Source organism: Podarcis muralis, chromosome 16 (assembly GCF_964188315.1).
Source record: "Podarcis muralis chromosome 16, rPodMur119.hap1.1, whole genome shotgun sequence".
Classification (NCBI taxonomy): domain Eukaryota; kingdom Metazoa; phylum Chordata; class Lepidosauria; order Squamata; family Lacertidae; genus Podarcis; species Podarcis muralis.
The window spans coordinates 16,058,931-16,072,902 of record NC_135670.1 but is presented as its reverse complement, the minus strand read 5'-3'; the positions used below and the strand labels follow the sequence as shown (position 1 = coordinate 16,072,902).

Sequence of the window (13,972 nt, the reverse complement as noted above, 5' to 3'; positions counted from 1 at the left end):
TATGATGGACCGGTGGCCATACAGTTGTGTTAACATTTTCCTTCATACTGATATTAGCAACTTTCAGTCTCTCTCCACTTCAGGTCTTGTAGGAACTTTGCTATTACTGTTTACATCTGAACTATGCTTCCAGGCTGGGGAAAGCAGGAGTACATTATTATTTTTTATTTTCAATTTTAACATGCTTTTTTCAAAAAGGTTCAGAGACAGCTTGCCTTTTTGTTTGTTTTAATGAGCTGAATGACTTCATAGTAAACTTTCCTCCACAGCAGCTCTTCTGCTTTCCTCCCATAATCCACTGGGTGCAAGAACATCAGCTTCACACATAGTTCACGTAACCTAGAGCAGGAAATTGGAGAGTGGGCAAAAGAGAGGGGGGGTTAGCCTTCAACTTAGCAAGAACAGCCACTTAAGCTATGATCCCTTCCCAGCAGAACAAAAAGATGTGCAGTCTGAAGCCACCCATCTTCCACTGCATCCTGCAATCTGGGTCAATGGCACAATACAGCTTAGCAAAATACAACTTAACACAAAATGTCAGGACAGGGCAGCCAGAGGCCAGATGAACCCTTCACTTTTTACAATACCTGGCATCCCATATGAGACATAGCAATCATTCAAGACAACCTCCCCAACCCTTAGAAACATCTGGAGGGACTTACTGAACTAGAAACTTTAATATGCGGTATAAACTTGTTTTAAGTAGCAGTTCCAACTTTAAGCTGCTCTTATGGCATTTCCCCTGAGAAATGACAAACTAATTAGTATTGCTGTAGTTTATTCTATTTTAAAATTGAAAAAACAGTAAAATATTTTTTATACTAAAAAAAGAAGCCCCACATAGTTGAGGCAACTAAATAGCCAAGGAAAAAGCAGGACATGGTGGCAGTCAGTCTAGCTTCCAGACTGCCTGGTCACTGTCTCTAGGCAAGATAGCTTTTTAAAACTGGGAGAGCTGGAGCAGTCTGTTTGGAAGCTTCTTCTGTGCAAGTTCCGCTGAACTCCCAAATGCACAAGCCCCTTGTACACGTACACACACACACACACACACACACACACACACACACACACATCGTTTTTTCAGGCTACTGCTGTGTCACATAATTAACAAAGGTATGTGCAGGTGAATAGGCTAGGTAAACTTTACTATGGGGTAAATTTTCTGCAAGGGTGTTCCCAAACAACATTATGTGTAAAGCAACAGCTCTGGCCACAAGTCTGAAATCTGCTGCAGAACGAAGCAATATCCTGCACTGAATAATCCACTGGCCCGATAAAGGGCAGGCTTATATATCATATCATTAATATAAAGCTTCCGCAAGTATTTTTTTTATTCCATTTATATCCGGTCTTCCATGAAACTGAAGGCAGTGTGCACAAGTCCATGCAAAGCGTCCCTCCCATACCTGCTTAGTTCCAGCAAGGGTAGATCTTGTGCCTTCAAGACCATGCCCCTAAGTGAACTACAAAACTTAAAAAAGAAAGAGAGACTCAGCTTGCTTACTTGTTTCTCAGGCTGATGTTCTCTGGTTTAAAAACTTCTTGATAAGCTGCCTTGTTTCCAAGAATGAGATCCAGTCTATGCACGGCTTCTACCACAGCTCTACAAGAGACACAAAAGAACAGCAAGTATTAACATAAGGAAGACACAGCTTTGAGAGCTGCATGGGAATTCTGTATTGCCATGATCTTCCTCCTTTCCTTGGTTTCTTAAAGCTTGTTCACCCAATCAAGATACATGGGTGACAAAATAATACTGTACTGTGATAAAATAAAAGCATATTTAAAACATTTTAAAGCATCTGAAAACATTTAAACACACTAAAACAAGTTTAAAAACAGATGTAACCAAATCATGTGTCTGGACAAGCCCGCTGAAACAGAAACGTTTTCAACAGGTGTCTAAAATAGTATTGTGAGGGTGCCCGCTTAATGTCAATTGGCAGGGAGTTCCAGAGCACCAGTGCAGCCACACAAAGGGAACGACTCCTCACAAATGCAGAATGAACAGCATGTGGCACTTGCAAAAGTGCAAGTTCTGCAGATAAAATTCTGGGGTGCAATAGCCACACCACCTGGCTAGTTACCTTTGGTCACTGTGTTTACCTTTACTGCCAGGTTAAGCTAAGAGGCAAGCCTCCAGTTTTAAGCAATGCACAGCCAGTTCAAGTGCTTGCTCCTTTCTCCAAGCATCCCTCAGAATTCAGCTGCATGGAGGAGGTCAGGCCTGACCTAGCACGTCACTTGCTACTCCCTGGCCGTCAATCCACATCAGCAGCAGCTGAAAATGTATCTGACAAGGGGCTCTAGTCCACAAATGCTTGTAGCATAGTAAGTCTGTCACGGTGTAACCAGACTGTTTTCAGACAAGAATCTAACAGAGCCACCCACCCTTTCAGAGTCTATACCTGTTAGGAAGAAAGAACAGCCGCATTTGACAGGCTAGTCTCCACTGATGGAGACAGTCCATAGCTCCAACTGCCAGTGGCTGAATCCTGACTAGAGAGTACACTCTAGTTGTTCCCTCCTTTGCTCCCACAGAATGTTAGCTACCTTCTTCCATATGAAGATATTGGAAGCAAACCTCTTGAGGTGTATGCTTTTAGGTCCAATTTTTATAGTTGCAAGTTGTTGGGCTTTAATGTTAAAACCCACCCCAGAACCTTAGGTTGAAGGGCAGGCAATAAACACACAGACACACTCTGGGTATGTTTGTGTGTGCAAAGGGTAGCCTATACACCAGTGTTTCCCAACCGGTGTTCCGCGGCACACTAGTGTGCCGCCGGACGTTGCCTAGTGTGCCGTGGGAGTAGTGGCGTAGCGTGGGGGGTGCCAGGGGTGCCAGTCGCACCGGGCGCAACATCTGCGGGGGGCGCGAGTCCAGAGGGAAGGGACAAGTTCCTTCCTCCGCCGGGCTCCCCGCCGCCACCGCCAGCCTTGCGCCCTAGCGCGCGCGCGCCCCCCGCCGCCGCTGTGGCTGCGCTCCACTCACTGCTCGCAGGAGGAGCAGCCACTGCAGCAGCGCTGACACCGCCACCGACGCCTGGCCGGGCACGGGCAGCCTCCGCACCCCGACGCCGACGCCATCCCCTTCCCCCTTTTTTTCCAGAGCTGGGGGAGGGGGAGGTTTTAAAAGGGGGTCTTGCATTGGCGATCCTGCAGCACTTTGGGCCGCACGACGCGAGCGCGCAGCACGGATCAGCCACGACCCCACCCCGTGCATTTCCCGGGGAAAAGTGCTCCACGTGGGAGGCGCGTTTCCCCTTCATTCCCTCTCTTGCAAATCCTCCTTGGGTTCCCTCCCCCGTCTTTCCTCTCCCTACCTCACAAAAGCCTCACCTCGTCGCCTCCTCGCTGCCTCTCGCCTCCGCAGGAGCGTTTCCCTCCGCGGAAGAAGGAGCAGGGCGCTTTTGCAACTTTGCCTTCCCCGCCCCACCACGGAGCACATTTTCCTCGCCCCCCCAACCCCCGCATGTAGAATAGAAGCCCTCCAGCCTCCACGGTGCACAAACTCTCCCCTCTGCAACGAAGCGCTTTGTTGCATATCTTTGGTGAGGTTTTTAGGCAGTCTTGGTGCACCTTAAATCAGCGCTAATTGCGCCTGGACGCAGTATTTACTTCTGAGTAGGCCCCCTTCTCCCCCCCCCCCCCCAGCACCTGACGTTGCTATTCGTATCATCAGGTTTGTTTGTTGATAATTTAATTGTTTTAAAAGCATCATGCTAAAGAGCTCTCTCCCACCCCCAGACCCTTGGGCAAAACAGAAACACACACATACACAAACACAGAGATTGAGCCCTGCAGGTTTTATGAAATGAATGGATTCTGAATGCCTGTTTCAGTGGCTTGTCCGCCTTAGGCTGCTGGGCCAGACACCTGTTACAAGGTGCAGTCCGTAAGCTGTGAGCGCTGCTACCTGCCGCCGAGACCACGTAACGACAGTCTTGAAAGACCTACATTGGCTCCCAGTACCTTTCCAAGCACAATTCAAAGTGTTGGTGCTGACCTTTAAAGCCCTAAGCGGTTTCGGTCCAGTATACCTGAAGTAGCATCTCCGCCACCATCGTTCAGCCCAGACACTGAGATCCAGTGCCAAGGGCCTTCTGGCAATTCCCTCACTGTGAAAAGTGAGGTTACAGGGAACCAGGCAGAGGGCCTTCTCGGTAGTAGCGCCCGCCCTGTGGAATGCCCTCCCATCAGACATCAAAGAGATAACCATTACCTTCTATGCTGTTACTATTTTTTTTTTTTTTTCATAAGTAAAAAGTGACTTTTCCCCATCTGGCATGGTGGTGTGCCTCGAGATTTTTTTCATGAAACAAGTGTGCCTTTGCCCAAAAAAGGTTGGGAAACACTGCTATACACAACCTATTCCCATAAAGCAGCAACTCCCAAGCAGCTTCTGCCCTCAAGTTCTGAACTTGCTGCCACTGCTCTGGAAGGAAAGTCCCACTCCAAGATATAAAAGCTTGCACAGGTGCCAAATACCACGTGGTTCTAAGGCTGTAATGTAAGGGTGGGCTCCATTCTCTGGTGAGAAGCCTTCCAGGGGCCACATGCCAGTACTGGGTGGGGCAGCTCGGGCCAAAAATGGGCATGGACACAGGTAAGGTGTCCACATTAATAGACCCACAGTACACATCCTTAAAAAATGAAGGACGTTCTGCAAGCAAGATTCCGCACAGGGAAAATTTGAGATTGGGGACTGCACAATAGAAACAAAACACAGGCAAGGTTGGCTGGGGGGCATGGAATCTAGCTGTGACTTGGGCTCACTTGACAGTGAGAAAGACACGTACTGTACCGCACAACTTTGTGCAGGGTACCTTGAAGCAGGAAAGTTAGCTGCAAGGAATACGAGAAGACTATTTGGGGCAGTAGTTAGCCATCTGGTGCTCAGCACCAGGCTTCAAACACACCCTTTCCCCTTACTCTCTAAGCAAACCTAAAGGCTTCACAGTTAAGAAGTACTGACCTTCCAACTACTTGATATTTTCAATATAACTGAAAGCAGTGCCACTTTGGGGTATTAAGAGGTTGGCACAGGACCTGGCTGACGCATTTCGATACCTACTGCTGGGTTTTCTTATTGGCAGAAAGCAAGTCTAATGCCTCAGTCTATTAAAAGACCCGAAAATGGCAATGCATACCATGCTCCATGAACACAAGCCAATGACAAGCATTTTGACTGTAGGGAAGAAGGCAGGGAAAGCTGTTTGCATCTCAAGCCTCAGCTGTACTTGGCCAAGGATTCAAACTCAACCAAAGGCTCACTAAGTGACCTTAGAAAAACCACTTACATCATCAGTTTTCTTCCTTCACTCCACACTGCCCTCCGCAAAAAGATAGCTATGTGACCTACGATGTGGCAGGGAAATGCCTAAACCATAGAAAGCTAACCTTGAAAAAGGCTGCCTTACCCTCCAAGGGTCATGTGCCACTCTCTCATGAGCATTTTCACAAACCATTCACATCTGCAGGCACACAGCACACATATCCTTGTCATAGTACCTGGTGACAAGGTTTAAACCTCTAATTTCATCCAGGCACTGCATCGGAGCTTCAGATCACCCCATCACCATGCTGGGCTATATGTAGAGCTTTAAATATTTCCTCCCAATCCAGCACTATTATGGGGAGGAAAATGAGTACTGGTAGGCCTAATCAGCTTCATGGGTTTGCCACTCTGTCTTAAACCAGATGTGGAAAACCCTTGGCCCTCCAGACGTTGCTGAACTCAAAACTCTCAGCATTCCCAGTCCTTGGCCTAGGGCTGATGGAAGTTGTAGTTCAGCAACATCCGGAGGGTCTAAATCCAGGTTGCTGTCTAAGAAAATGTCAGGAAGGAGACAGGAGAATCTATGTGGAGCCACAGGGAAAGCAGATGAGGTGGGGACAGAAAGGAACAGAATTATTTACTCTGAAGTGATATGCTATGAAGCAGAGGGACATGGCAACAAAGTGCATCCAGCATTCAACTTGCATGCAGTGGCCTGGGAATAGCCACTGAGAGTTGCCGTAATCCATCTGTGAAGTAACCTGCCTCCATATAACGTTCTGAAAATTATGATGGAGGGAATGCAGCGGACAGAGCTTTGTTAAGTGCCAGAGAAGAGAATCACTTAAGAGAGTCTGCCTTTACTGCCCTGCCAAAAAAAGGGCTGGGATGGAGAAACTGTCAACTTCTTTACACCCTTGACTCTGGGTTTCCTGCTCCATCGTACTCTGCTTAAGTGGGAATGGAAGAAGAAACTGGCTGATAGGGTCAGGGTGGATTAAAAAAAGGGCAGGGCTGGACCTTTTAAAAAAACAACAACAGAGCAAGGTGAAATAAAATAATTGCAAATGCCTCCTATCACCCAGTGGAGAGGAAAAAAGAATGATGGATCCATAAGTTTGCGAGAGTTTGCCAGATTTAAGGAAAGCTTCCTCCTTGCCAAGCTCCATCAAAGACAGAAAGCTATCTGTGGGATCAGGGCAGAAATGGGTGGCTGGGAGAGAACCAGGTACAAATCCCTGTTGCCATTGGGTGACCTTGGTCCAGCCTCTCTCTCACAGCATACCCCTTCACAATAAGATGGGGATGAAGGGATTTGGCACATTTTCAGCTCAGGCTTCCTCACAGGGTTGCTCAGAAGATGGGGAGGGGACCTTGAGTCATTCAGTCACCCTGTTCCACCTCAGAATCATTCAGTCACCCTCTTTCATCCTCACTTAAGGATTGCTGAGGGAAAAAACTGGGAAGGAGGGGGAGCACCTTATGTCATTCAGTTGTCCTCTTTTGACCTCATGGGGAATAAAGAGAATAAAGGGTGTGTGAGAGGTTAGAAAGAACCTTGAGCTATACAAAATAAGTTTTAACTATTTTAAATTTCTGAATTTGAAATTGCTGTAATCTGCCCCGGGACCTCCTGGTGAAAGGTGCACAATAAATTTAATAATAAGAATAATAACAATGACAACAACTTTTACCTAGCCTCTTGTTCAGGGCTGCACATTCATCTCTCAGACTTCCAATAGATATAATATAGCAATATTCTGCCTTATATACATTAAAATTAAAGTGACCAGGTACCTATTCAAGAGAGGTGAAGAGGGTGAAGACAAGAGGATTAAAGGTGGGGTGAGAAGGCACCTTGGCCTTTACAGCTCCCCTCACCTATACAATCCCTCTCAGGGTCACTAAAAATACAAAATAGGGTGGCCACCTCATAGGGTTGCAAAGGAAAATGCAAAGGAAGATAAAAGATAATGGGTGGGTGGATGAGAAAGATCCTTGGGTTTAAACAGGTGTAACCTGCTCTGGGTCCTTAGGTGGGGAATTGATCCTCACCCCCCTTATCCTCTCAGAAACCCAAAAGGGGGGCAGGATGAAGAGACGGATGTGAGAAAGATCCCCAGGTCATAATATTGGGCGTTAATTGTTGTAACCCACCCTGGGTCCGTAGGTGGCTAATAAATAATGGTGACCATCCTATCCTCCCTCCTCAGGGTCGGTGAGAACATAAAACGGGGGAGGAAAAGGGGGCACCTTAGGCCACTCAGTTGTGCCCTTTCAACCTCACGAGAGGATAAAGGGGGGGACGACAACCGTGTGTGTGTGTGTGAGAGAGAGAAAGAGCCTTGGGTCCCAGTATTGCGTTTTAATTCTTGTAACCCGCCCTGGGACCGGGGAAATCACACCCCCCCCCCGCCCCGGGGCTGGTTGTGGGGCGAGTTAGAAATATGAGCGGACTTGGGGGGGGGGGGACCATGCCCGTCACCGTGACCTCCGTAGATATAGTTGGATAGATATATTAACATTTGACCAGGTATCTATACCCAGCGAAAGGGAGCGGGGAAGAGGCCCGGATCCGAGGGAGATAAACCGGGGATGGGGGTGGGGTCTCCCTGCCTTTCTCCCTCACCGGTAGAGCCTCTTGGTGTGGAGAGCTTTGGCCTCGGGTTCCCCGCCGCCGCCGCCTCCTCCTCCGCTTCCGCTGCCTTGGCTCATGGCGCCCAGCCGGGCCTGCCCCGCGTGTGGCCGGCGGCTTCCGAAGGGCTCCCTCAGCAGCTCCACCTGCCGCCGCTGCTCCAGGCCCAGCCTTCCCCGCGGCGCCGCTCCAGCTGCTGCTCGTCCCGCCGCCCCTGCCTCAGGGGCCGCCGCCGCTGCTGCTCCTCCTCCGCCGCCTGCCTCTCGAGACTCCCCCGCTGCCGCCGAGCCTGCTGCTGCTGCTGCTGCCGCCGGCGGCCCCCTTGCCCGGCAGCCATCGCGCTCCGGCTCCTCCCCCGCCCCGCCGTGCGCGCGCTTCCTCCCTTCCCTTCCCTCCCTCCTTCCTCCCTCCTTCCTTCCTTCCGCGATCGGGATCCCGGGGGCTGCCGCGGCGGCGGAGGAGGAGGCTGCCCACCTCAGCCAAGTCGCGCGAGAACTCGCCCGCGCCTCTCGCGAGACCGGGCCTGGCGCGCGTGAGCGCCACCCCACCCAGACCGCCAGGGCCGCATAGATACATACATATACATGCATAGATCTAGAAAAGTAAAGAGGGAGCATTCGGTGGCCTGATGGCAAGCGGTGGATGCTTTGCTTTGCTTTGCTGTCTTTTACTGTACACCTTTCCCCCTCATTCTGATGTACACGTTTCTACACACACACACACACACACACACACACACACACACACACACACACACACACACACTTAATTCTCACAACCCTGAGAGGTAGGGCAGGACCGGCCCAAGGTGAGCTTCATGGCTAATTAGTGGGGATTTTTGAACCCCTGTCTTTCCCAAGGTCTGAGTCTGACACGAACCACTGTCTGCACCACCACTGGCTCTCAATGCCGAAGGTCCCTGGTTTGATCCCCAGCAGCACCTCCAGGTAGGGTTACAAGAGCCTGTAACTGTGAGGTGCCACCTTACGCAAGATTTTTCAGTTTTAATTTTAGCAGAAATGATTGTCAGAAAAGCAAAAAGCTTTTGCTTGCTGTCCATAGTTAATGTTACTGAATATTTTTGATGATACCAATATTACCAAAAGAACTGACCTTGTAAATTCCCTTCAAAGCTCAGATAATACTTGCAACTCAATGGGAAGCAAGCAACCCAAAATCTAACCGTTGGACGCTTGGCACCACTCACTCTGGAATGTAGCTATAATGGAGAAAATTATGCATAATTTTAGATTTGACAAGAACATCCATATGCTTTTATATAATTTGGCCTTCCTTTACTATATATGCAATGGAGACATCATTTTCAAGACAACACTCATCACAAACCTGGCAAATCTTGAACTAGACTTGATAAACAGATTACACTAACTTTTATTTACTTATTTATTTTTATGTGAAGACATTTATTCTAACTTTTTTCTTCTATGGCTTGGATTTTGTTACTTGACCCATGTGTAACTGTGCTCACCCTATGTGCCTTTTTATAGTTTTATTTTTCGCTTTTCAATATTATAATTGCTCTCTCTGTTTTAAAAAATATTTACAAACAAAAAGAGCCATCTTACCAGTCAGTGCTCCCCTGCTTCCATTTTATCTTCACAACAAGCCTGTGAGGTTGTCCAGACTGACTGCTAGGAGTCACTCAGTGACCTTTGTGGGCAAAGAGGGATTTCAGTCATCTTTTTAACTTACTTACCTAGCTTGCCTGGTTCAACTAACTTACCACATTACGAGTGGTTGCAGTTGCTCTTAGTCTCGGCCTGGCTCCAACCTACAATGTGGAGATAACAACACTGCAAGGCTGTTGTGTAAACGTCGTTTCTCGGCTTGACCCCCTAGCCAGCAATATCAACCATGGAGATTGTAGCTCGTCAGTAATAAGCTGCTCTATCTATCAGTCCTCCCCTGCAATATAGCGATAATGAACTGAATTTTTTAATTGGCAGGGGAATTTTTAGCAGGTCATTTTTGAAAATAATAATAAATGGATTCCTCCCCCGAGGAGATTTAAAAATGTTTTTCTTTCAAACTAAACTTGGAAGTCCTGAATCCAAGGAAAAGACTGGGTTTCTCTTCTATTTTTCTGATCTCTCTACAGCACCTCGAGGGCAAGACTCCAGCAGGGGGCCTCTGTGTGACGACAGTCCTCCGGTGACTGGCAAAGGAAAGGGCAGCTTCTGCTTCGTCTCGCGATATCAGCTTACATCGACGCGAGAGCTCATACACCGGTCGCTAAGCGCGTTTCCTTACCCATGAGATTTGCCAGGACTATAGTAAGGGCAAGATGGCTGCTCTTCCAGCTTCAAACTGCATTCAAATAAATTTTATTGACAACATAATCGGTTGCCAAGCAAACGTGGTCAGATTGGGAAGGAAGGAAATCAGCGTTTTAAATATTATTATTATTATGCGTGTATGGGGTGTTAGGGGAGGGGTACACTGGTGGGGGCCATGTTGTATTCCTTCTGGGGTAGTTTTTGTCCACCTTTGGTCCCCACCCTGCACTCAGCTCCTAGAAGCTGTCAGCATGCGACAGCAGCCACACCCCAGGAATGGCTTCGACTGGCCGGCTAAACCAGGTGAGGGTTTAATGCAGAATGCTGCAGTGCAATTGCTCACAGGAGCAAGACCTTGCCAATATATAACACCCCTGCTCAGAGACCAGCGCTGTTTGCCAATTTGCTAAGGGTGTTACTACAATCAAAGTGTGTGTGTTGCTAAATAAATAGATAAAATAAAAGGAGGAACTTGAATGTGCTCACATGGTTCGGCCCCTCCTCATTTCATCCCCACAACAACCCTGTGAGGTAGGCTAGGCTGAGAGAGAAAGCGACTCACATAGCTGTCAACTTTTCCCTTTTCTTGCGAGGAATCCTATTCGGAATAAGGGAATTTCCCTTAAAAAAAGGGAAACGTTGACAGCTGTGAGCGACTGGCCCAAGGTCACCCAGGTCCTAGTCAAAATTCTCTAGCCACTGCACCACACTGGCTCACAAGGGGTAGGGGTCAACACCAATGAGCCCCCCCAGAGTCCTGGTCCCCCGGATACCTGCCCAGGTTTGCCAGGTACTTTGTTGTTGTTGTTGTTTAGTCGTTTCCGACTCTTCGTGACCCCATGGACCAGAGCACCCCAGGCACTCCTGCCTTCCACTGCCTCCCGCAGTTTAGTCAAACTCATGCTGGTAGCTTCGAGAACACTATCCAACCATCTCGTCCTCTGTTGCCAGGTACTAGGGTTGCCATATGTCTGGAATTTCCCAGACATATACGGAACACTGCAGTCGGAAGCAGTGTCTGGGCAAAAATTGAAAACAAAAATGTATGGGAAAATCCGTACATATGGCAACCCATGGCAAACTTCATTCTTTTCTCTTTTTTGCGATTTTGCCAAAAATCTCAACAGTTTAAGAAAGGTCAACAACTTTGCCCACCTGCCCCCAATGAAAGAAAGCTAAACAACTTTTCTGTCTGGATTGTCACTGTTTGAAATATGGCAACCCTACCAGGTACTGATCCCTGACCCTGACTAAACCCAACACCGGGAATTAATAGAAAATATTTTGTGGAGAGGAGGCTAATATGTATTAATAATTGTTCTTGGCTCAGTCAGATTGCAGAAAGAAAAAAACACTCCGTTTCTCCACTTACATCCAAAGTAGGGTGGCCATGTGTCCTCCTTCAGAGAAGGCAATCCTCTGTTTGTTGCCCAAATCTGGCTTAAATGGTCTCCCTTGGCAGGTTGTGAACTCTCCTTTCTTGGGGGTTTTTAAGCAGAGGTTGGATGGTCATCTGTTATGGATGCTTTAGCTGAGAGTCCTGCATTTTCAGGGGGTTAGAGAACCCTTGGGGTCCCTTCAAACTCTACAATTCTATGAAATATACATAATCCAAAAAAGGCTTTAAATGGCTTAGCAGCACCTGAACAGCAACACTAAGCAGGCCCAGTAGGTATGGAGATGTAGAATCATTAGAATTGTAGAGTTGAAATAGACCTCTAGCAGTCCAACCCTCTGCAATGCAGGAATATGAAACTGTACCGTAAGAGGATAAAACTTGCAACCTTTGCATTATCAACACCATGCTCTAACCCAGGCATAGGCAAACTCCGGCCCTCCAGATGTTTGAGACTACAATTCCCATCATCCCTAGCTAACAGGACCAGTGGTCAGGGATAATGGGATAATGGGAATTGTAGTCCCAAACATCTGGAGGGCCGGAGTTTGCCTATGCCTGCTCTAAGCAACTATCTTATGTTTCTATTTAAATGACAGCAATGACTTCTAAATTTGCATCTAAAACACACACACACACACACACACACACACAAAGCCTCATACCCAGCGGAATTCTAAGGGGACATTCTCAGCCATACCTGGAGAGGCAGGGAATTGAACTCAGCTATACTGTACGGCTGCAAATATAACGTTTTAAGTGCATTTTAAGTGCATTATACAACTGTGGCACTAGATGGCAATGGTGAGCTATTGGCAAATTCAATATTTTCTCAGCTTTTTATATATGCATAGATTCCACCTGGGACCTTCTGTTCTGCCAGTGAGCCAGAGCTCTCCTCCTAAAACTAGATACTGTACAAGTTTCTAGTCCTTATGGATCCCAATTAATGGCTGATTGAATTTGGTCTCTCCTGCATGCAAGGCACTTGCTCTTTCACTGAGCTACAGCCTAGGAAACACTGGGAACATAATGTTATCACCAATCACTGTATTGTGAATGCGCTTATCTTATATCTTATATAAACTTGAGCTTAGCCTGGAAATGGCACAGATTTACAGTGCCATGTGCATTTTGTGGCGTTTTAGCCGGTTTGTGCATTCCTGCCCCTACCCTTGCACCTCCCCTGTTAAAAATCAATCGTTTTGAGGAGTTACCTTAGCAGGTTTGCATGCCTTCCTCTCTGGAATTTGCCTTTGTTGACCAAACAGTTTAAAACCTGCCGTTCAAACTCTTGTCCAGCTCAGGCTCCTGTATACAATTGGGCAAAACAAATATTGACCTGACAGCAGAACACACTCTGCTCAACAGCAATCATGCTCAGACTTGGCTCAGCTCTGGAAACGATACCAATTTAAAAACAAAAACAAAAAACATGTTTGCCATTCTCAAATGGTGGGAAGTTGAAGAGCACTTAACACTTCAAGAGCACATAAGAGGCAAAACCGATTGTATTGTTTTTGTGTGGGGTATTTGCAAATACACAGGTTCAGAAGGTGTTTTGGGGACACAGAAGCGAGCACTCACATCGGTCCTCTGGAATGTGAAAGACAAACTTCTCTTCCCAAAACTGCTGGCTGTTCTGGTTTCCCTTCACAGTCACTTGAACTGTGAAGTGTGACTGGGCGGCAGCAAAATGTCCATCAGAGTCCACCCACAACTTGGTCATCCATCCCCAGGTCTGAAGCAAAGGAAATCCCCATCAAAACCTGTGATTAAAAATAATAAGACTGCTGCCTTCTCCAGTGCTTCTAATTTTGGATAGCTTTAGCTTACTCAGGAATCAAAGATTTGTGTCTCTTTTGTTGGAAATGTACACTTTTTTTGTGCATGCTGGAATTTCCCTTTTTAACGACACCCCACTCATACTCAGAAATGGAACTTCTTGGTTGCTCTGCGTTGCTACCTGAAAGCAAAACAGTAAGAGATGTTATTGTGAAATATAAAACAGAGGACGAGGAGGAGGAGTCACATAAAAAGGGGTTGCCATTATTTCAAAAAGTGAAAATCCGGTCAAAAAAGTTGTTGGGCATAAACGACACTGCCAACATGGCTTGCCATACGTTCGGATTTCCCAGACAACCTACCATTTCCATCCAGACATGGCTTCCTACTGCAATATTCTGTGTATATCCTGGAAATTGCAGATGTAAGGCAACCCTAAAATCAGGGCTGAGCTTGATCTTGAGAGCCAATATGGTGTAGTGATTTGAATGTCAAACTAGGACCTGGGAGAGACAAGGGTTCAAATCCTGGCTCGGCTGCCATGAAGCTGCCTGGGTGACCTTGAGCTCAGTCACTGCCTC

The 13,972-nt window shown here is 47.3% G+C and overlaps 1 protein-coding gene across 1 annotated transcript in view; it reads right to left on the bottom strand.

Annotated features, from left to right (window-relative positions):
- Positions 1-8,282, bottom strand: part of SMG5 (SMG5 nonsense mediated mRNA decay factor) — a 34,812-nt gene extending 26,530 nt beyond the window's left edge. Inside the window, exons 1-3 of the mRNA XM_028709041.2 lie at positions 7,908-8,282; positions 1,505-1,603; positions 216-339 (exon numbers count right to left, since the gene is read on the bottom strand). Of these exons, the coding sequence (XP_028564874.2) occupies positions 216-339; positions 1,505-1,603; positions 7,908-7,993 (309 nt within the window). The 5' untranslated portion in view covers positions 7,994-8,282. The remainder of the gene's footprint in view (positions 1-215; positions 340-1,504; positions 1,604-7,907) is intronic.
- Between the last annotated feature and the right edge of the window lie 5,690 nt (positions 8,283-13,972).